Source organism: Pogona vitticeps, chromosome 4, assembly GCF_051106095.1.
Source record: "Pogona vitticeps strain Pit_001003342236 chromosome 4, PviZW2.1, whole genome shotgun sequence".
Lineage (NCBI taxonomy): Eukaryota > Metazoa > Chordata > Lepidosauria > Squamata > Agamidae > Pogona > Pogona vitticeps.
Window position 1 is genome coordinate 237013727 of NC_135786.1, and position 24481 is coordinate 237038207.

The 24481-nt window shown below is 45.6% G+C and overlaps 1 protein-coding gene across 8 annotated transcripts in view; it reads left to right on the top strand.

Moving 5' to 3' along the window:
* The window catches only part of ADGRB1 (adhesion G protein-coupled receptor B1), a 394593-nt gene that overhangs the window by 299367 nt on the left and 70745 nt on the right, over window positions 1–24481 (top strand). For all 8 annotated transcript variants that reach the window (XM_078392021.1, XM_078392023.1, XM_078392022.1 and 5 more), the window contains exon 19: window positions 18781–18884. In XM_078392021.1, the coding sequence (XP_078248147.1) occupies window positions 18781–18884 (104 nt within the window). The remainder of the gene's footprint in view (window positions 1–18780; window positions 18885–24481) is intronic.

Here is a 24481-nt window from a genome sequence, read left to right on the forward strand (position 1 = left end):
AGCGGGGAGCCATTTTGCACAGCGGGCGGCCATTTTGGAAACCCAATGATCAGCTGTTTTGATTGCCGTAAAGCAAAAAATCGGTTCCCAAAGCAGGGAACTGATCATCGTAAAGCATGTTTTTCCCATTAGAACATTGTTTTGCGATCTCAAAAGCGATCGCAAAAACCTAATCGTCAAGCAGATTCATCATTTAACGAGGTAATCGTTAAGCAAGGCACCACTGTATCTATATTTCGTACAAATCTATAATTTAAAATTGCACAATGAATAAAGAAATGCTCTCGGTCAGAAGCCAAGTGGTCTTATTTAGATGTGGGACTATCATATCATGAGTTTGGGACAGTAAAGAATCCATTCTAGGTGAATTCTAGAACACACCATGGGTATAAAATGGCATAGAGTGACAGAACCAGAGTATGGGGGAAAATATTTGGGGGCTCCTAAACCCAGAGCTCTGAAACATTGCTTTTGGACTCCAAAACCCAGAATCCCCATGACCAGTATTGTCAAAAAGAACGGCCATGAAGACTAGAGAATGGGGACTTGTCCCAAAGCTGTCAGTGGAGATGTATATATCTCTCCACCTTTCTGGTTTCAGCTGCTCTTCAGCCCTCCTATGAGGGAGGTGTCTTTTCCCAAATCTGCCCGTTCCATTTGGCATTTCTGAGCCCTCCATTTTGGGGGGGTGGGGAGTTTCCAATAAAGGGCAAGCACACAGTCTGTTGTTTTGATAGCATTCCGCCCTTTATTGACAGCTGGCAGCCAACAAGAGTGACATTTTTCACAGCATCAACAGAAACTAGGGCCTTGTTCCCAGCCTGACATGCTTTCTCTCTCTCTCTCTCTCTCTCTCTCTCTCTCTCTCATTCCCGACTATGCCATTCTGATCAGGAGGGCACAACTGCATTCAACCAGTCTAAACCCTCCAAGACATTTATTTAGTCAGAAAACTTTTCCCTGAGATGGGCCCTCCTGCAACCCCCTTGCACAAGCATCAGGATTAAAAAAATACAGTGTAAGAATGGCAGAACCACATTATTTCTTAATGCCATCCCATCCTGCTAATTTAATTCTAATTTGAAACGAACTTGGAAGGGGCCTCTAAGGCCATCCAGTCCAACCCACTGCTCAGTGCAGGAATACAGATCAAAGAATATCTGCCAGGTGATTATCTAAGTTTCTCTGGAATGCCTCCAGTGTTGGAGCGCTCACCAACTCCCCAGGTAACTGGTTCCATTGTTGTAGTGCTCTAAGAGTTAGGAAGGTTCTCCTGAGTTTCAACCGAAATCTGGCTTCCTTTAACTTGAGCCCATGGTTGTGTGTCCTGCACTCTGGAATGATCAAGAACAGATCTTGCCCCTCCTCTGGATGACAACCTTTCTAGTCTTTCAAAAGTGCTCTCCTCTCTCCCCTCAGTCCTCTTTTTTTTTTCAATTTTTTCCAATTCTTACAGCCTTTCCTCCTAAGGCTTGGTTTCCAGCCCCCTGACTGTCCTTGTCGCTCTCCTCTGAATTTGTTCCCATTGGTCAGCATCCTTCTTGAAGTGTGGTGTTCAAAACTGGACGCAGTCCTCAAGGTGAGGCCTAACCAGTGCTGGATAGAGAGGGACTGGCACCTTCTGCTCCTTCACTTGTCTTCATTTTTGTTTTAAAATGAAAGCTATTAGCAAAAGATGTGCACTTCAATATGTGTATTTTCAACCCATGCCCGCTTCCGTCCCTGAATATCAATTTTCTAAAGGTTGTTGGCAGTTCTGCTCAGAGCAGTCCCATTGAATCAGTGAGATTTGCGTAAGTGTCTTTGGGCCGTTGACTTCTTGGGGTTGGTCTAGTTGGAACTATCAGTTGACCATTTTCTCCCCAAATATGCATTCATAATTTCTTCCGAAATAGGGAAAGTTTACATTGGTGTTTCTCAAAACTGATTGTTGTGATGCTCAAGGGAGTCACAAAGTTTCTCTCTCTCTCTCTTTCTCTCTCTCTCTCTCTCTCTCTCTCTGCGTGTGTGTGTATGTGTGTGTGTGTGTGTGTGTGTGTGTGAGAGAGAGAGAGAGAGAGAGAGAATAAATTATTGTTAAATAATTTATTCCTTGACCTTGCATATGTATGTATGAGAAATAGGCCAGGTGTATTGGGGAGAAAGACGCCTCTACTTTCTGAGACAGGATGACTTTATCCCATTAAAAATGCCTTTTTTTTTGTGAAAACGTGGCTGGGTGGGAGGGTTGGCAGGTGACTTGGCTATGATAAAAGGGGCCCTTGACTTGAAAAGGCACTGGTAGAAATGAATACTGGTTAGAGAAGGGTGCAGACTGCTGGTTTGGTGGTTCGTACTGGTTCATTGACCACCACAACAGAGGTTCATTGGTCTGGCACCCTGCCCTCATTGGCAGGCACCCACTGCTGGGGCAGGGAAACCTCTCAGGGGGTGTACCAAACTGCCAAACCCCTTCAGTTAACAAATCGGCACGAACTGGTGGTCTGTGCCCATCTCTTCTACTGATAAATTTCTTTTAAGTTAGAAGCGTGTCAGAGAGGACTGAAAGCAAAAGAGTTATCTGCCCACATCAGCCCGGGAGACGGGAGGTGCATCGGACTACCTTGAAACCCACAAAGATCAAATTCCTCTAGTAATATACAGGTTTGGGGGATGTGGGGGGGCCCGGCAAGCTGCATAGTCCCAGGATGCCCCCGGAAGAAGGGAGTGTTAAGTCCTTTCTGAGTACTCTCTAACTAGGAAATTCTGAAAACAGTCACCATAAGTCAGAACTGACTTGACAGCAAATGATTATTGTTAAAGAGAGGCAGGTAGGGAAACCCGAAAAAAGGGAAGCCATCCACACATGCTTTATTCTTAAAGATTTGGATGTGAACGTAGGTTGGTCTCTCATTCTGTGACACTGTAAGAGTGTCAAATTGATTCAGGGAAGACTAAAGACCGCCTGAGTCCAGTTTCCTGTGTCCAGGAGTGGGCAGCCAGCTCCTCTGTACATTAATGGCTTTCAAGCTCATGGTATAGAAGTTAAACTGCAGTACTGCAGTCAAAACTCTGCTCACGACCTGGGTTCAGACCCAGATAGCCAGCTGGAGGTGCACTCCGCCTTCCATCCTTCCAAGGTCGGTAAAACGAATACCCAGCTTTCTGGGGAGCCGTGAATATGTAGCTTGCAGAACTGAATTGTAATCTGACCACCGAGAGCTTTAAGTGCTGTGGGGCAGTATATAAGCAGCTACACTTTGCGTTTTTTGCTTTTGCTTTAAAGCTAGCTGAGACATGGGAATAGAGAGTTTCTGGCTGAAGTTATTACAGAGTGATGTGGGTCCAAATCCTATTTCCTTGCCACTTGCAATAATTGTGTTGCATCTTGAGATGGCCCCGTGCGTCTTCCAGATTTCTGAAGCCAATGAGCTAAGGAGTGTAAATCTGTCACTTCTGCTTCCACCTTTGTGGGAATTTTCTTTAGGAAGAAATGTGAGAGCTTTGGTGAGTTCTTACCAAAAGCAAACCTACCACATTCTTGCCCACCTGGACCAGATCAAGGCTGCTATGACCATTGGTCACTGCTGTCCCCATCACAGAGGAGACCGTATTGTGTGTAAGCTGAGAAAACCTCCTGGGGTGGTGGTGGGGAAGAGACAGCTCTTCCTAACTCAGGATCACAAGCATGGTTCAAAGCCAGGTTTTTAAGAGCAAAGCAAATGATTCTGTCTGTTTTCCTTTCTCCCACCTCCTGGCAACTATCCTGTTGCATTCCGTGATGGCAGAAGGATGATGAACTCAGCTTCCCCCGCACTGGCAGGCTATCCTTGGGAGGCTCGCTCTCACGCAGCTGCCTCGGAGTGCCAGCAGACGTTTTGAGTTTCTAAAACGAATTCAGAACAACTGGAATTGGAGGAAGGAAATCATTGGTTTGTGTCAAACTTTTGAGTGTGGGGAAAAGTTAACACAAACATTCACATTTCCCAGCTGGCACCGAGGCCCACCGGCTTTCTGTGATGATGTCTACAGTGGTGCCTCGCTAGACAGTTACCCCGCATGACAGGTGTTTTTGGGACCTAAGCTTCGCAAGACAGCGATTTAAACAGCTGATCGGCGGTTCGCAAAGCGGCTTTCCTATGGCCGATCTTCGCTAGACAATGACGATTCTTCCCCATTGGAAGGCATTAAACAGGTTTCAATGCATTCCAATAGGGAAATGCTTTTCGCTATACAATGATTTCGCTAAACAGCGATTTCAGTGGAACGGATTATCATTGTCTAGCGAGGCGCCACTGTATATGGGGCTTGTTTCCCCCAAATTTTGACTGCCTTCCCATGTGAGGTCATATGCACCCACACTGTGACATCACAAAGGGCTGTGACATCACAAACACCTTTTCTTTCAGGGTTTACCTGGGAAATCTTAGAAAGTGGGAGGCGGTTCTGCTCACCAGCCTCTTGAGTCTCCCTCCTGCTTATCAACGTTCAGTTGCGTTGACTCTTTTAAGCGGAAGAGAGTACACAACGCCATTTACCGAGCACAAATTGACCCCCCCTCTCCATGGAGTGGCCTTAATGGAGAGCGAGGAGATCGTAATTGCTAATGAATAGTGCTGCATTAAGATGGCTCTCTGGGTCTGTTTTATTTACTATAATTATGTGAAATGCCCTGTTAAGAGGGACTCGGAAGTTCTCAAAACATGCTTTCGGGGAGCGGGGGCTGTTGTGAATTCTCTGATGAAAGGAAGAAAGAGGATGCAAAAGATAAGGATAAAATCAGTGGCCACAAGTGCTTCTAAAGTCTTATTTATTTATTTTGAATGCAAAAAAAAATCCCAAGAGGGATATTGGATGGATATTCATCAACAACTATGAGCTTGGCCTGTTGTTCCCAGGATATAAGAGAGAAAGATGATGGCTATCCTAAAAAAAATACATGAGATGGGAGAGACCTCTTATTTTTTCCCCCCTGATGTTTTTAGGGGGTGGGGCAATTAAAACCAGCAGGTGACAAAGAGCAGAGCAGCCAATGTTGACCGAAGGCTCAGAGAAACTCTTGATAGGGAAGTATGTCATCTTTTTGAGAAGAAACGTGTTTGTTAGAAACTGCCTCTCTGGAAACAAGGTTAGGAGGATGGATTTTTTAAAAAAAAATGGTCTTAATTTTTATTATTTTATTTTATTTTGCATGTTGGGTCTTTTGGTCAGTTTTGAGGGGGAATAAGTGTGCTCTTTGAAGGGAAAATCAAAAACACTGAATTTTGCATAAGCCATATTTTTTTGGTGATATAAGATTTTTTTTTCTGTGTGTAAAGCCTGTTTGGTTTTTTTAAGGGGGTGGAAGCTGGTGATTTGGGCTCTCTGCAAATCCTGCCATTGCTGGGGAGGAGAGAAAAAGCTTGCTGCAGTTGGTAATTTTTTTAGCAGGATGTCTCAGAGCATCATCGAGGAAGAGAAGGCTCACGTGTGTTTTTCTTACATCCCGACCCAAGGGAAACAAATGCTGAGCACTGAGAAAGGCTGCCTTAAGGGGTGTCAGGTTTTCCTTCGCTCAACAGACCGAAGTAGAAGCGGGATGGGCTTCATCTGTGGAAGCTCTTTTGGTGTCTTCAAATGGTAGACCCTCCACCAAGCCTTAGAGCTTGAATTGATGACCCTCAAGATCCCACCAAAAAAAAAAGGATGCTAAATTTCTAAGAAAGGGAGGGAAATGAAGGCAAAGAGGAGGCAAAGGGAAAAAGGTGAGCTGAACAAAGATGAATATCAGTAAATATGCAATTATGCAGAATTAGGTTTTTTGCTCAAAGCAAACCAGAGTTTGAACAGCTCAAGGTATTGGACTACAACTCCCAGAATTCTCCCAGGCAACTTTTCTGCTGGCTTGGTTGGGTGTAGCCTTCTGGGAGGTGTTGCGCAAAATGTAACTTCTCCACCGTCTGTAGGAAACAACATGTCCCATTAAGTAAGCATTAGGGATGTGCAGGGGGGAAAAACTGAAGACATACTTTGGTTATCCACCTTTTCATACAATACAAAGGGAGCTGGCTTTTTAGCAATTCATGCACTTTCTTTTGCAACAGGTCACTGAAAGGGGATCGTTGCACTTAAACTGGAAATCTAATGGCTGAGTCCTGCACCTTTGAGAGAACCCCATCATGAGGGTGGAAAGGGATTGCATTGCTTTTTGAGTTCACTTTGATCTTAGTATGCCTTTCGGAGCAATGGTAGTTCAAATCTCTGGGCATTTAACAAGAAATATTTGCGGTATAGAAGTACTTGCCTTGTCCTGGAATATCATTCCATCTTTCTCCCAACAATCCTGAGGGTACAAGAGGGTTATATTGCTGGTTGCCACCCAGCCATCTTGATCTGAGATGCCCTTGGTGATTATATATAATATGTATAGCAATATATATATATTGATATACATATTCCAGTTCCAAGAAGTCTCTTGGAATTGTCGTAGATCACAAGCGAAATATGAGCCAACCGTGTGATGTGGCTGCAAAAAAGGCAAATGTGATTTTTTGGCTGCATTAACAGAAGTACAGCCTCCAAATCCCGCGAGGTGCTGGTCCCCCCTCTATTCAGCACTGGTTAGGCCCCACCTTGAGTGTCGTGTCCAGTTCTGGACACCTTACTTCAAGAAGGATGCTAACAATTTGGAACAAGTTCAGAAGAGGGCGACAAGGATTATCTGAGGGGCTGGAAACCAAGCCTTAGGAGGAAAGGCTGAAAGAACAGGGTGTGTTTAGCCTTGAGAAAAGAAGACTGAGGGGTGATAGGAGAGCCCTTTCCAAATATTTGAAAGGCTGTCCTACAGAGGAGGGGCAAGATCTGTTCTCGATCATCCCAGAGTGCAGGACACATAATATTGGGCTCAAGCTACAGAAAGCCAGATTTCGGTTGAATATCAGGGAAAACTTCCTAACTGTTACAGCAGTAGGACGATGGAACCAGTGACCTTGGGAGTTGGTGAGTCCTCCAACCCTGGAGGCATTCAAGAAAAACTTAGATAATCACCTTCCAGGTATGCTTTCATTTGGATTTCTACCTTGAGCAGGCAGGGTGAAGTTGATGGCCTTGTAGGCCCCTTATTATAACTTCACTTTTCTGATTTCTATTATTTCTACAATAAACATAGACATATGCATTCCAGAACTTGGGAACTTTACTTTTTTTTCCCATATGAAAACTCCCAGAATCCCACAGCCAGCTCTCCCCCCCCCCCCAAAAAAAGAGTAAGGTTTCCAAGCTCTTGCTCATCCCAGTTGAGAGTCTTTGCCAAGTTGCTCTTGCAGGAGAGCAAGCTGAGCCCATCCACCGCAGGAAAGCTCCATCTGCATCCAGGTTCCCACTTAGGGACGTTGCGGCTTCTGCTACCACTGCTGGCTCGGGCACCTGGCACACAGAAAGCCAGTCCAGGAAAAGCCAAGTGTCAGTTTGTGTTACATTAAACACTGAGTGATGATGAGGGACCCTTTGGGAGGGGTGGACACCTGCCTGCTTTGCTCAGTTGCTCTCCTCTCGGAGCCAAAAGCGCAGCTGCGTTTCCTGCCTCCCTCGGCCGCCAAGAGAAACCTTTTCTCATCCCTCGGTAGCAACGTTTTGTGTGCTGAGCATCCAGGAAGCCCAGGTGAGGCGATCCTGCCAGTTCTGGCTCCTTCCAAGAAGCACAACAAGTAGCTTGTCGTCACAGGGAGGGCGGAGGCGAACGGCACTGGCAGAACATCATGTGTGATAGCATTTTGCAAATACTGGAAAGGCTGTCCTACAGAGGAGGGGCAGAATCTGTCCTCAATCATCCTAAAGGGCAAGACAACAACAACGGGCTCAAGTTAAAGGAAGCCAGATTTCAGCGGAATCTCAGTTAAACTTCTTAACTGTTAGAGCAGTACAACAATGGGACCCACTACATGTGGAGGTGGTGAGTGTTTCAACACTGGAGGTGTTCAAGAGAAAATTGGACAACCACCTGTTAAGTCTGCATTGATTTGTATTCCTGCATTGAGCAAGGATTGGCCTTATAAAGGTCAAGGTCAAGGTTCCCCTTTACCTTGAGTCCAGTTGTGTTCAACTCTAAGAGGCGGTGCTCATCCCCGTCTCCAAGCCGTAGAGCCAGCATTTGTCCATAGACAGTTTCCGTGGTCACATGGCCAGCGCGACTAGACACGGAACACCGTTACCTTCCCACCGTGGTGGTACCTATAGGCCTCTTCAAACTTTGTTAGTGTGGGATTCTATGTGTTGCTGTCACAGTTACTATTCGGTTTCAAGACCATTCCCATAATTTCTGTTAACAAAAGCAATCATTCCCAGCATCTTACAAGAGGGGTGCAGAACTTCAGACCTTGGAATCAATTCCAGTCCTCTGGATTTTCAGGAAGGAGATCTGAATCCAGGCCTCTTGGCTTTCCTAAATGGCCATGGCTTTTCCCTATGAACTGTAAGTCCCCATTCTGATATGGTAGCCCGGAGGCAAATCGGGTTCTAACCATGGTGAGGACATGGTCACCAAATGTAAGTCCTACCCTTTGCTGTCCGATATTGATGAAACCTTTCCCTGTTCAGTGGCAGAAGTCTAAAGAAGCACCTGAATGTGTGGTCAGTTGAATACACTTACAGCACCTCAGTGATAGGAAGTCCTGCTTTAATGCGGCTCCTTCACATGGAGCTGCTTATTCATGCCTCTTGAGGCCTTCAAGTGCAACATGAGAGCCTCTGATGGACATCTGGCTTGTGGGGAGACGTTGGGCTTGGAACTTGTGAGTGTTCCCACATCCTCGCTGTGATTGCAGCCAACCTGCTTTGGCTGGAAAGCTCTCCGAATAAGCCTTGAGAGTTACACCTGAAGACTTGATAGAGATGTCAGTAGGCCAGAGTAACCAGGTGGAGCAACAGGTTTGATGCTTGTGTAGGAACCTGTTGTCATCCATAGTTCACTTTCTCACTACAGTTCGACTAACGCATCCACTTACACCTAGGGAAAGAGGAAAGAGATTAGGCCAGGTTCAGACAGCTTTGAATGGAAATTGCATTTGAAAACAATGGCTGTAATTCTTTTTTAAAAAAAGGAATTCAAGATATCTCAACACATCTGGCAAAACTACTTCTGGGCTGAGGCTGCTGTCCAAATTCAAACTGAATTTTATTTTATTTCTTATGTATTGGTTGGTTTATTATATATTAAAATAAACCCTCTCGCCTTTATAGGACCCAAGGCAACTTAAAAGACATAAAAAAATAGATAATGCTAACAAATTCTACTATTAAAACACAATTAAATAGATTATTTACATTAAAACAAGCGCTGAATTAGCATGGTTTGGAAACTATTTTGAAATACTTGACAGCAAAGAGAAACAACCCTCCCGTCTTAAGAACGCCCATCCTCATCAGTCAATAAGTGGCTACAAGCTTTTTGAAATAAAAAAAAATGTTCAGTGATTCTGAAAGCTGATTGGGCTGAGCCTTCAGGTGGGAACAGGTATGGCCACAGGTGAGAGGCTTCTTACTGCTTTCCACTTCCCCTGGCTGCTTTATCCCCCAGTGGCTTCATTTGTACAGAAATGAAGGATGCTGATCCTTCTCTTGCATTCATAGGCAAGGATGAGGAATTGCAGCTTTCATCGAGTGAGGATGGAGAACATTTTTCTAGGGATTTATAAGGGTCTCACTGCTATGAGGACGATGTTTTGAAACAAACAAACAAAACTTGGCGCACTGTGTGTTGTGTTGCTTGTGTGAATTGCTCGAGAGTTAAGATGCCTGCTGCCTTCTTTAAGAATCTGAAGCACTAGACGGCTTGTTGGCCTCTTTCTTAGTAATCAGCCAATCCTTCTGTGCTGGCTTGCATTCTGTTCAGGCTTAATTTGCTCTAGGATCTACTTGTTTGTCTTTCTGACAGTCCAGGTTATCCACAAAGCTCTCCTCCAGCACCATACTTCAAACAAATCATTCTTCTTTCTTGTCAGCTTTCCTACCTGTCCACCTTTCACACCTATACACGGTGACTGGAAATGCAATAAGTGTGGATGATCTTGGTCTCCAATGACATATCCTTACACTTGATGATTGGAGCTAGAGGTGTGAACTCTTGCACAGCCTTCCCATTGCTCCCCTAATGTGTTATTCTAACCTAAATTGATCACTACAAGGCATTTAGTGGGCATTCTTGCCATCCCAAAGAGAAGCTATGGAATCAAGGTATGGTCATGTCAGCTTGTGTAGAGATGGGACCTAGATTGTTTGGGGTTGGAAGTGGGTCATCAGAATGTAGGAACATCCATGCTGGATTAGGCCAAAGGCCCGTTTAGGCCACTGTTCACAAAACATTGAACCACTTGCCTCTGGGGAATTCAAATGGCAGGACATGAGTGTGTTTGAACCCTCCCACTTGTGTTTCAGGTATCTTGTATTCGGAGACATATCTCCAATACTAAAGAAATTATTTAAACTTCATCACTAGAGAGTCAGTATTGATGTTCTTATTCTCCATGAAACTGCAAGAATTTCTCCATGGCTAGAAGGTGAAGTATATTAAAGACGTTGCAAGTATTAGCCAATAGGTTCTTTCCATAGACACCCCTTGCTCCTCTGAAGACTTGTTTTATCAATTGTAATTTTATTCTGCCTTTTCCAGCAAGAACGTCAAGGCGGTTTATGTGATTCTTTTTCCCTAAACCCCCTCCCACACATTTTAATCCTCATAATAACTGTAAAGTAGACCAGGTCTAGCAAGTCCACCTTATCTATCATTCCGATCACTAGATAACCAGAGTCCAAAGCTCAAGTCACCACAGGAAAAACAGCATGTATTAAACCATTGAAGGGAGATTTCAAAGCTGCTCTAGTGTTCTAGAAATGTCAGAGCCATCTTCACTCTCAGAATCATTCAGGAAATTGACAAAACATGACGTGGAGTCTGACTTTGCTGGACCCCTCTCTGGATGGAATGGAGACCTGCTGTAAGCATCGGGGCTGAGAAACAGGACTGGGGATTGAACCAGATGGAGGTTTGGGTTGGAAGCCATTCTCCCCACCCCTCACATTCCCTTTCTTCTGCTGATGGACACAGAAGATGCTTGCAGGAAGGATTTATTATAAAGAATTGCATGTGGGAAATGGGTAGACAGGCTTCCTCCATCTCTGATCCTATTAGAACAAGGGTGCTTAAGAGCCCCTCTCCCTACAAATTATGCAGTCAAGTTTCCTGCGTTTTGAGGGAGGAAAAAAAAAGGAAAACTGCTCTACTCAAAATGCTCCAGAAGTGGTACCTTTAAAATACATTGTCTGTTCTGCCTTGGACTGGTTTAACGTGAAAAACGCCCCCGTTTCTCAGAACCAGAAGTTGACTACTAGACAATTCTGATTTTGTGGACTATGAGGGTTTTGCTTTTCGGAGAGCCATGCAGTTCCTGGAGAAATCCAGGGACAAAAAAATCATCCCACTGCAGTTTTTCATCCCTCTACCCTAAGTGGTGGCCATGACCTACAAAGCTCTATATGGCTTGGAGAGGAGCTATCTGAAGGATCTCCTATCCATAGGGGCTTTCTTGGCACTTAAACTCCTCAGAGGAGGCCCTCCTCTTGGTCCCGCTGCTAGAGCAGGCACGGCAGATGGGGACACCACAAGAGAGGGCCTCCTCAGTGGCAGCCCCCAGGTTGTCTCCCTTCCTTTTTATCTGTTGAGAGCCGAAGACACACTTTTCTGCCAGGCTTTTAACAGACTGAGTCCCACGAATGCCATTTTTAATGTTTTGTTGTGGTGGTTGTTCAGTCGTTAAGTCGTGTCCGACTCTTTGTGACCCCCATGGACCAGAGCACGCCAGGCCCTCCTCTGTTCCACTGCCTCCCGGAGTTGGGTCAAAGTCATGTTGGTTGCTGCGGTGACACTGCCAGCCATCTCGTCCTCCGTCGTCCCCTTCTCCTCGTGTCTTCACACTTTCCCAACATCAGGGGCTTTTCCAGGGAATCTTCTCTTCAGCTTCAGGATCTGTCCTTCCAGTGAGCACTCAGGGTTGATTTCCTTCAGAACGTATAGGTTTATTCTCCTTGCAGTCCAGCACCAAAATTCAAAATGTTTTACCTGTTTTTTTAAATACTTTACACCATCTTCAGACTCCTTATTGGGAGAGAGGCAGCCTGTAAATAAGACAAATAAAAAAATGATATACTCTTTCACTGAAGCTGAACAGGAGATTTCAGACTTTTTAAAAAAGAGCCCTTCTTCAAGTTGGCTTTAATTATGTATTTATTTCTGAGGCTTACAATCCACCACATTAGTGTAGTGAGAGGTTCCCTGCCCTGAGAGGTAGAGATGGCTGCCTGCCTGTTTGTCTGTCTGTTTATTCCATAGTCTTATCTATCTATCTATCTATCTATCTATCTATCTATCTATCTATCTATCTATCTATCTATCTATCTATCTATCTATCTATCTATCTATCTATCTATCTATCTATCTATCTATCTATCTATCTATCTATCTATCTATCTATCTATCTATCTATCTATCTATCTATCTATCTATCTATCTATCGATAGGCCACATTGGGCAGTATACAACAGAGAACAAAACACAATTAATAATCATAGAACACATAAAATACATAAAAACAGCATAAAATAAAATAAACAACAGAGCAAAAGATCCAAAAGCAGCTACAGTGAATGAATCAATCAATAAAATTCTAAATTAATAAACATAAAATAAAATAAATTTAAAGTCTATACCACTTTCAACAGTTATGAATCCGGGAAGGATGCAATGGCTATGGGGCAGGGCGATCTCTAAGGTCCCGGGTGACTGGGAGAGGATGATGTTGGGCTCATCCTGCCCATGGCCATCTCTTTGGGGACACTGGTTGGGATGATGTGGATAGAAGGGTGGACCCCATAGGCTGCCGTTGAGTTCCAGCGTGGCGTTTCTTCCACTGGAGGAGATTTGGAAGCAGGGGGTAGGAAGTGGGAGGGAAAGCATCCTGATCAGGGGTAACATAAAGACTGATTTAGAAAAGGACTTTCTCAAAGAAGAAGAAAGAAAGGTGGGGGTGAATGTGAAACAAAAGGAAGATGTGGGGTCCAAAATGCTTTATTTCTTTCTCGGCTTGGAGGCAGGCTCTTTCAGAGCCGAAACCGCCTGGGCCCCCAGGCAACAGCAGGCATTACTTCCACCCTAGTTGAGAGGATTGGTTGAAAGGCTCTCCTGCTTCCCACTTTCAGCAGGAACTGGGGAGGAGAGAGACCCGGCGTGCCCCCTGCTCTCTGCCAATGTGTTTTAAGATCCATCCCGGGAGCATCCATGCAGAGTGACAGAGGTCGGGAAGGAGGCGCCGCCTGTGACTGAAACTGCCGGGGAAGCATGGCGACTCCCTTGTGCATAGAGAGAACTTGTATTTTCTTTTCCCTGTTGCCTTTGGCTTGATTAAACAGTCGATTCTTTGGACAGGTGCATGCGAAGTGTCCACTTAGAATCACCACCTTCTGTAGCAGCTGACTGTTCCACATGCAAGCTCTTTTTCTGGAGCGATCTGCTGCGTTAGCAAAATCCCTTCTCTTAATATGCCATTGCAATTTGTGCTGGAGGCAGCTGGCCCAGCTCCATTTAAACGTGCACCCCCATAGCTCCTATTTACTCACATGCCATGGTTCTCAGTACTATTTCATCTTGACCAAGACAGCAGCCAGCCTGGCTCAAATGAGGGCCAAAATCCTGTTGCATAGCTCTGCTTGCGCAGCTGGAATGATGTCAGCAACAGATTGCCATGGATTAAATACTTCCTTTTTGGATTCCGGGGTTCACATGGTTCAGAGGTTATGAGAAAAATTATGTGCACCTTAAATCAAAAAAGGAAGTCAAAAAAGGAAGGATATAATCCACATTGTTCATGCAGAAGCCCCCCAACAGGATTGCCATCATGGTGTCTCTTAAATCAAGGAGAATCAGAAATGCTCTGAAGATTCTTTACCTCCCTAAAGAAAAGTCTTGTTTTAACTTGATGCTAAAATGAGACCGGTTTTGGTGCCTCTACAGCCTTCAAGACCATCCATATGGCACGCCAAATTTGAATTCAAAAGTGAATAAGCAGTGAATGAAATTGGTACGTGGTGGCGCTGTGGGCTAAACCGCAGAAGCCTGTGCTGCAGGGTCAGAAGACCAGCAGTCATAAGATCAAATCCACACGACGGAGTGAGCTCCCGTCGCTTGTCCCAGCTCCCGCCAACCTAGCGGTTCGAAAGCATGCAAATGCGAGTAGATAAATAGGGACCATTTCGGTGGGAAGGTAACAGCGTTCCGTGTCTAAGTCGCACTGGCCATGTGACCACGGAAGATTGTCTTCGGACAAAGACGCTGGCTCTATGGCTTGGAAACGGGGATGAGCACCGCCCCCTAGAGTCGAACACGACTGGACAAAAATTGTCAAGGGGAACCTTTACCTTTACCTTCTTAAAACATGCGGATGTATCTTCTCCAATATAATCTGCAGATCTAATAAAAACTGCCTTCCAGTCCAGCATGAGATAAAAGGACCATATTATCTCCTCCAAAGGGCCCTACAAATTGTGCAAAATAAGGTAAAGGTAAAGATTCCCCTTGACAATTTGTTCAGTCGTGTCTGACTCTAGGCGGCGGTGCTCATCTGCGTTTCCAACCCATAGAGCTAGTGTTTGTCCGCAGACACTCCTCCATGGTCATGTGGCCAGCATCACTAGACATGGAACGCCGTTTACCTTCCCACGGAGGTGGTCCCTATTTATCTACTTGCATTTTTGCATTTTGCATGCTTTCAAACTGCTAGGTTGGCGGGAGCTGGGATAAGTGACGGGGGCTCATTCCATCACGTGGATTCAATCTTACGACTGTTTGACTTCTGACCTTGCAGCACAGAGGCTTCAGCGGTTTAACCCTCAGTGCCAGCATGTCCCTTTTGTGCAAAATTGATTCATGCAAATTTGGTGTCCTTTTGCCTTGGAAAAGGGTGTACGCCTACACAACAGCAGGCTCAGAAAGACTATTGATTTTTAAGAAAGACACAAACAACCCACTCCGTGCTTCAGATTCTTACACGTTCTAATGCAATGAAGCTGCAGTCACTGTAGTTCTGTGCATGTTGGTGTCGTTATGGCTGCCACCGCCACTGCTGTTTTTGTTTCAACTGATGTACTGTCCCTTAGCGCTAGAGCTTTTTTGAGGACAACTTGCAGATGATGTAATTAAGGCACAGAACGGGAGGCCTTCAAGAGAAAAATGGGCAACTCTCTGCCCCATTTGCTTTCATTTGGATTCTTGCCCTGAGCAAGGGGTTGAACTCGAAGGCCTTAGAGGTCCCTTCCCGTTCCATTATTCCGTGGTTCTAGGATTTTCATAAAACATGGTTTTCACCAACTTCCCTGCTGCCTTTGTTGGTGCAGAGAAGAATGTAGCCGTTCTTCATCTTCAGTTGTGTGCACAAGCAAGGAGGTGCATGGTCTATTGCAGCTATGCCTAGGTAGAAAGCACGTGCTCCTGAAGGATCCCTCGGGCATCCTGAGTTCAATTCTTATCCTCCTGGCGTTGATACGTAGGTGCCAACAACACAGCCTTATTCCTGTCACTCTTGGGCAGCAGTCTAGGCCCAGTGGACATTGTTCTCTCTGAGCTCTACTGCTGGTATTTAACTGCCTTACTGGGTTCCGGGCATGGGGAGGGTCTACATGAGCAACCGCCGCGTCACCTCTGAACTGCCTAAGCTGAAGGGCAGTGAGCTCCTTAAGTCTCACATCATAAGCCTTGTTTAAGCTGGTTGTTTAAGCTGGCCAGGGAGACGGAGCCCCAGGCAGCTCTGCCGTACGATGCCTGCCGTACGATGCCTGCCGTACGATGCCTGCGGCTTTTCCGGTTGGGAGACGAGCGAGCGACGGCATTCTTACGGTCTCATGCTGAGGATTGGAGGGAAATGCAGGGGAAACCATGCCTATTTTGTTTTCAAATGACGTTTATTTCATTCGAAGTTGAGAGTCCAATGGGCAAAGACGGCATTCAGTGACCCAATGACCTGACCCTTTATGGGCCGCCAGCTATCCTTATCCTGCTGCAAGATTAACGGAGAGGGCTTTAGTTCCTCACATAGCTCACAGGGGCTTACCTTCAGAACCTGTGGCGGACATTTAAAATAATACAGTCATTATTTGGTATTAGAGGACGCACGTAGGCCGGCCCTGCATGCTTGCTTCCAAGCAGTGTCAAGTGCAGATGGACTTTTCTCACTTCACATGACGTATGCCCGACTGCGGTTTGAAATATTGTGCACTGGGTGCCATTATAAAGTTCAGTAGGGCTTCCGCCAGGCAAGAAACCCTGTCTTCGTCTGCAGGATTTGCTTCTCCTGTAAGTAGCTGAAATGCAGTAGTCAGGGAGCGCAGAGGCAGCGGTGGGAGCATCTTTGATGGCTGGGTGAGACCCCCCCCCCACTACCGCCACTGCTGCCAACATGCATTCCCCTGGTCACTGCTGTCTAGCTGGTCAAACAAGCCCTGCAGAGGGCAGGTAACAGCCCAGTTCCATCTACATTAAAACAGGTGTGTGATAGGAGCGGCTTCACTCCGATCTGCAGATTGCCCACAATCAAAAGCTTACAGCAGGTGAAACGTTAGGAAGAAAATCCTCTGGAACATGGGCAAACAGCCTGAAAACCCCACAACAATCACTTACAGGAGGTTGTATGCAATGTGTAGCCCCAGCTACAGGGTGTGATCCAATGACGAAACAGATTGGGTGATTCAGGATGCTTATGGAGTCATCCAGTGCAGTCTATCTCCTGGTATTCACACTGCTGAAATTTTTGATAGTTTGTACACAGCAGATAAAGCATAAGTATTTAAAACAACAACAATAAATAGATCACGAATAATATTCTCCCTTGAGACATATGTGTGTGTGCTAGCGGAGGAAAGAATAATAGTTTGGTCCCAGTAAAGCTTCAAGAACGTTTACTGTATAACATTTTGAAGAATAAACTGGAGTACTTGAACATTTGGCTTGGTATAGCTTTGGTTTGTGATTGAAGGACTTGTAATAGTTTCATAACATCTTGTTTTACTAACGTAGTAACAACAGGCACGTATCAGTAGAAAGTCCTAACAGAAAATGTATCGACAGAAAAGCTTGCCACTAGGAGATAAGCCACACCCTGTCATATGTGGCCGTCGCTCTCCAAGCACCCACCATGTTTTTCCATGTATAAGATGCCCCCATGTATAAGACGGTCCCCACTTTTCTAACCCAAACTTTCTTTCTTTGCAAGAAAGTGGAGGAGGGATGCAGGGATCCAAGCACTTTGATTCCTGCTTCCCCCCTCCACTTTCTTGGGAAGAAGGTGCTTTCCCCCTCCACTTTCTTTGCAAAATTATATACTACTGTGTATAAAACGACTTCTATTTTTCCTCTAATTATTTTAGGAAAAAGTGTAGTTTTATACATGGAAAAATACAGTAATGGCTGATATTAGACACTTTCTGCTTGGTTATGCATATTCTCATATGCAAACACATTTCATTCCTATATAGACATATATACATGCTGGGTGACATAATTATATATTCTGACACACGCTGCGTAGGGAGAAATGCCCTCCACTCCAACCCTGATCTATATCTAAGCTGAACTTCTTTGATCCAGTTGTAGGTGTACTATTTTCTTGGGCCAGGATGGAGCAATTCCTGGAAGGGTCGCTGAAAGGGGAGATTGCTCTTGTTTGAATCGACTCTTTCTGATGTGATCAGGCAGTGTGATTGCACCGAACATCTTGGAAAGCAGTGGTTCTCAAGCTTGGATGACCCAGGTGTTCTTGGACTGCAACTCCCAGAAACCCCGGCCAGCACAGCTGGTGGTGAAAGCCTCTGGAAATTGCAGTCCAAGAACACCTGGGTCGCCGAAGGTTGGGAATTTCTGTTGTACAGGGTTAAAAATCCAGTTTGCAGAATATGATGCAAAGGTGGGGAAGTTTTATTTATTTATTTATTTATTTATTTATTTATTTATTTATTTATTTATTTATTTATTGACTACAGCTTCCCAAACACCCAGGATCCCACGTGCTAGTAACTGTAACCCAGCGTACGTGTCCATCTGTGACCAGATCCTGGCAGCATGCATCTTGAGCTAGTGTGATTGGACATGACAGGAATCAGGACATTTGGAGGGGCAGAATCCATACAATGGAGCACCCTCCCAAAGGATATGGCAGAACTTGGAAATCGCTGCCAAAAAAAAAAAAAAAAAGACGGTCAGAAATGATGAAGGGGTTTAAGCACCTTTCTTTGGGAGCAAAGCCATCACGTTTCGAAGCTTCTTAACTGGAAGCTGTTTGAAAGGAAACTACTTAATAAATTGAAAGTGTCTTGGCAGCACCTAACAGGGACAGGGTAACAAAGAAGATAACTGGACAGAATGTGTGTGTAAAACATTACGAACAGTGTGGGGGAAATGGTTAAAATAAATCAGCAAAAGGAAAGAGGGGGAAAAAAGCAACTTTAGCAGACTATTAGGGTTACTTTACTGGAAATTGTCAGAAGAAAGTTTTTCTTTCTTCCCTGACCGTTTTGTTTCCCCCTCCCGCACAAAGGGAAACGACAGCTGAACAAGCTGCAATGCAGGGTCAAACGAACTGGCCACAGCAGCAAAACTACAGTAGCCTAATCAGAAAGGAAAAAGGCTCGAATTTTGAAGATAAAATTCCTACCGAAAACATTATCGCAGGACGGAGGTCAAGGCGCTACTACTTCTAGTACCTGGTGTTTCTGTTTTCTCTCTTTCAGAATCCGGAAAAAGTGCTTGTCCCGTCGGTCACCTTAATCGTTGGCTGTGGAGTGTCTTCCTTGACCCTCTTGCTCTTGATTATCATTTACATCTCAGTCTGGAGGTAATTATTCTGTTTGTCCCGTCTTCCCCCTTCTCTCTGTAAGTTTAGCTTTTTTAATATAAGAGGTGGGTATAAAGTCGTTGGATGGCTTGCAAATCCTAGCAGTCTTTTCCCTTTGTAGTGGGGGGGGCGAGATTAAGTATGATCAATAATCATGATTATTCAAGATCACCTACTTATACTGTGAATCAGGCATCATCAATTGATCTTCTAGCTTGGGATCTCATAAGAACCTCAGAAGAGTCCTGCGCTGGATCAAGCCAAAGGCCCCTGTAGTCCAGCTCTCTGTATCTCACCGTGGCCCCACCAGATGCCTCGGGGAGCCCACGAGATACCTGTCTCCTGATCCCCCTCCCCTGCATCTGGCATTTGGAGGTGCCTTCTTTTTTGAAGCCTGGAGATTAGACATCCCCATCATGGCTTGTCACCTGCGATGGGACCTTTCCTCTAGGAATCTGTCACATCCCCTTTTCAAGACCTCTAGGCCAGATGCTGTCACCACATCCTGTGGCAAGGTGTTCCACGGACTAACAACACACTGAGTAAAGAAACACTCAAACAAGAATCCACACAGACACAATCAAGGAGGGAGTTTTCAGCTGTTCTCAACACTCCTTGCTGGTCAGATGGTTTGGTACCGAGTTCAAACGACAATCTCACAGCCCAACTACAGGATGTGTATGTTTGTTAGCTTTTTCCCGCAGAGCCCACTGTGCAAATTTATGTGCCAATTTTTCGCACAAAGGTCCCCCCAGGGTGAAAAGTGCCGGGGTGGGATTATTAATTTCAACAAGGAAAGAATCTGGGTGAACTTCCCAACAATTAGAGCAGTGTGACAATGGAACCCCTGACCTCAGGAAGTGGTGAGCTCTCAAACACATTCAAAATGTCATGTGGAAGAAGGGACATGTTTGTTTTCTGGGGCTCCAGAGGCTAGGACACGGAGCAATGGTTTCAAACGACAGGGAAAGAGATTCCATCTGAACATTAGGAAGAACTTCCTGGCGGTCAGAGCTGTCCAGCCGTGGAATAGGCTGCCTCGAAGGTGGTGGGGTCTCCTTCTTTGGAGGTTTTAAAGCATCGGCTACAGGGATGTGGTGGCGCTGTGGGCTAAACCTCAGAAGCCTCTGTGCTGCAGGGTCAGAAGACCAAGCAGTTGCAAGATCGAATCCACACAATGGAGTGAGCGCCCGTCGCTTGTCCCAGCTCCCGCCAACCTAGCGGTTCGAAAGCATGCAAATGTGAGTCGATAAATAGGGACCACCTCGGTGGGAAGGTAACAGCATTCCGTGTCTAAGTCGCACTGGCCATGTGACTACGGAAGATTGTCTTCGGACAAACGCTGGCTCTATGGCTTGGAAACGGGGATGAGCACCACCCTCTAGAGTCGGACACGACTGGACAAAAATTGTTAAGGGGAACCTTTACCTTTACCTAAGCATTGGCTGGATGGTCATCTGTCGGGAGTCCTTTGCTGGATGTTCCCGCATGGCGGGGGGTTGGACTGGATGGCCTCAGTGGTCTCTTCCAACTCTATGGCTCTAAAAAAATTGGGCGACCCTCTGTCCTATCTGCTTTGACTTGGATTCCAGCCTTGAGGAGAGGGTTGGACTTGATGGCCTTACAGACCCCTTCCAACCCCATTCTTATATGATTCTATGATTCTTGGAGAATGCAATAAGGAAAGACTTGTATCCCTACTTTTGAGCATCCCTCTGGAGAGTGGGGTTCAAATCCCCGCTTGATCATGGCAACTCACTAGGGGAGTAGAAATGATAAAACCACTCTTTAAATACCCCACTTTCCTCATTAGGCGTTATTAGGGTGGCTATATGTTGTTTCCCACTTGACAGCGCAGAACTCACATGTGTGTTTTGCACATGCAAACCTGGGAAAGGAGAAACCCAGGAGCACACAGAGGGGGCTGTAGAGAGACACAATGAAGGCATGTAAAGAACTACAAGAAGGAGAACCTTGGGAAATGCAACATCGTGGGTTTGGTCTTGGAAAGTAAGTTTTGCATTCACGTTTTAGGTAAAGTAAGGGATATTTTGTTTCCTCAAAAAGCCAGGAGAGGACTTATAATTTTGGAGTGAAGGGGAAGTCACTCATTGCTTCAGCTTGCAATATAAATATGCATACTGGTGGAGCTACCCTAGGTAAAGGTAAAGGTTCCCCTTGACAATTTTTGTCCAGTCGTGTCCGACTCTAGGGGGCGGTGCTCATCCCCGTCTCCAAGCCATAGAGCCAGCATTTGTCCATAGACAGTTTCTGTGGTCACGTGGCCAGCGCAACTAGGCACGGAATGCCATGACCTTCCCACTGAGGTGGTACCTATTTATCTACTCGCCTTTGTACATGCTTTCTAACAGTGGGCAGGAGCTGGGAGAAGCAACAGGAGCTCCCTCCGTTGCATGGATTCAATCTTACAACTGCTGGTCTTCTGACTTTATAGCACAGACTTCTGTGGTTTAACCTGCAGTGCCACCACGGAGCTACCCTAGGTGTGTCAAAAACAGACTCTGCTACTGTGATGCTCAGGCTCTTTTCCTGGCCTGCCGTCTCTGACCCAGCGGCATCACGTGATGCTCCATTGAAGTATGCCCCCTCTGACCTCCCAACATAGTAAAGCGGGGGGGAATGGGGGTGACCTTCCCAAGCCTTGTAGCTGCCCCTGTGTTCTGGGCTCTCACCTGCACCCTGAAAGGCATGGCAGAAAGCAGGAGGCAGATGACGCAAAAGCAGTTCTTCACTTTGGGGCTGGCCGACCCACGCTGCCGTGAGAGAAGCTCTGAAGAGCGGCGTTCTTTTTTGCCTGCTTTCCTCTCTAGGCTCTCACCTCCAGCCCCAAAGATGGAGAGGAAAGCAGGAAGGAGGGGGGGGGAACCATTGACAGAGGGTCCTGGAAGCCAGGCCGGCTGTCTCTGCACATGTGCATGTGTATCAGCTTCTAGGTGTGCACACGTGAAGAGACAGTGGTTTGGCTTCTGGGAACTGGGCTCACTGTCTCTGAAGAGGGCGGAAGGGGAAGAGGTGGTGAAGGCAGGACCATGTGGGGTGGTGACCAGGAACCAGTTCGTTTTTTCCAGAGGTTTGAGGGTCGTTCGGAGTAGCTGCGAACCACGAATCATCACAAATCGCAGGTTTTTCCGGTTCGTGTCCCTCTCTAGTTCACACACGTGGAATGGATGTCACTATATGGATTCCATATCTGCATTTATATAAGAAGATCTCTTGCAGAGGAGCAGAAACAAAAAAACCCAGCAACTCATTGCTGCTGAAAATTCATTGCCCCTTTTGAATTCATCCGTGCTTCCCCATTCCTCGTGTCATCATCCAAAATTAATCAGCCTAGAACATGCTGTACCTAATATAAATAGGGTTTGGGGTTTTTTATTAGTGGGCTCAGGCTCTCTGTCATATTTCCTAACCCTCTTCCTGCCAACGTGTAAATCTCAGCAGGACGAAATGGACCCGACCGTCTCCCTCTCGTTCGTAGATTACCTATATCTGCCCTACAACGATTTTGTGGTTGCCGAGAACCAAATTAGGCATTATCCGGGAAACGGTATTCCATTGATGTCATATGCCAACCCCCAATTTAGTTAACTGTAAAGAAACCAGAGTGAGGGCTGTTTAGCTCGATTGCATGTATTGATCTGTTCGGCGAGCTTAGCAATGGATTTATCCCTGCCGTTTCTTGAAAGAATTAAACTGGAGGTGTCTCTAGCGATTTGTACCATTAAAATTATTTATCCTAGGCGGCCCTTCCAGTCACAGGGGGAAAATAGGTGCAGGTTTTATGCCATTATTTATCTGTTTATTTGTTTAAAATATTTTACCCTGCCTTTCTCCTTAAAAAGGACCCAAGTTGAGTTTCCTCATTAAAAAGACAATATTGAAAGCAAAAAGTAAGTATACAAAGATTTTAAAGGGTTTAAAGAAATATTATATTTCAAAAGAGAAATCAAATCAATACTAACAACGTATTTAAAAGCAACAGGGTACAACAATCAATTTTTTTTAAAAAAACACTCCTTAAGCGATCAGTCACAGAGGGAAAGCTTGCCTGAAGAGATAGGTCTTTGCCCGCTTGCGGTAGGACAGCAAAGATGGAGCCAACCTGGCTTCCAGTGGGAGGGAGTTCCAGAGGCTAGGAGCAGCCACTGAGAAGGTTGGTTGAGGTGGACAATTTTGGGTGTAAAAAAAGCTTGGGATAGTTTAATGCGTTCCAATGGCTTCTAAACTCACCGTTAAGTGATATTTCCCCATCCGGCCGCCATTTTCGCACCCTCGGTAAGTGAGGGCAGGCCGCGAAAAAGCTGTGCGTGGCCATTTTGGGTGTCCGGCGGCCATTTTGGAACCGCCGAACAGCTGATTTTTAAAAATCGCTATGCGAAGATCGGTAAGCAAAACGCTTACCGATCGTCACAAAGCGATTTTTGGCCATAGAGAACATTGGTATGAAATCGCATTAGCGATCCCAAAAAACGGATCGCTATGCGAATTCGTCATTAAACAGTGCGCTCGTTATGCGAGGCACCACTGTACTGGAAAACCTAGCCATTTCCCATTCACAACAGCATGCTTAAAGGTTGCTTTTTTGTTACAGAATAAATGTGACAAAAACTATAGTCGACAAATCCCCTGAAGTAAAGTCAGGTTTAGAGATGTAATGAATCCTTGCTAAGTTCTTCACAGACCTCAGTTCAGGCTGTCTCAACCCTGTGAGGATTTTTCAAGCCTCCACTGGTTTTCTCGTAAACTTGGCATTCGGGGACTCGATCATGATTGTTTCAGAGCCTGCCTGAAAAGGTGGGTCTTCAGCTGTCGGCGGAAGGATAAAAGGGAGGTGTGCCAGCCTGATCTCCCAAGGGAGAGCGTTCCACAGCCTGGGAGCTACCACAGAGAAAGCCCCTCTCTCATGTCCCCATCAGCCAAGCTTGCACTAGCAATGGGACCATAAGGAGGGCTCTCCTCTGATGATCTTAAATGCTGCTCAGAACCGGTTTGCAAATTATGCAAATGAAGATTTTGAATGAGCTTTAGTTTGCATGATTTATTCTGTTTCTTGTAGTCATGGGACAGGGTGAGCATTTACATAGGGTATTGAACCCCTGAGAAGAGAGGACTCCCTGGAAAAGACCCTGATGTTGGAAAAGTGTGAAGGCAAGAGGAAAAGGGGACGGCAGAGGACGAGATGGTTGGACAGTGTCATTGAAGAGATCAACATGAATTTGACCCAACTCCAAGAGGCAGTGCAGGACAGGAGGGCCTGGCGTGCTCTGGTCCATGGGGGTCACAAAGAGTCGGACACAACTTAACAACGGAACAACAACAACTGAACCCCTACCTTCTACAGCTGGAAATTTCTCCATTCTGCAACTTGTCTGTAGGCCACATAAGTAGTGGAATGGCAGTTCCTACCTTCCAAAGGTCTGCTGTAACAATGCCTTGACTCCTCTCATTGGGAGAAATGGCACTAAACAAGCATACCTCTGCTTTATATCCCCTCCTGAATGCATGAGCAATAACATGGAAGACCCTTTTCTGAGTATGTGCAAAATGGACTTCATGGGCGATTTGTTACCTTGAGA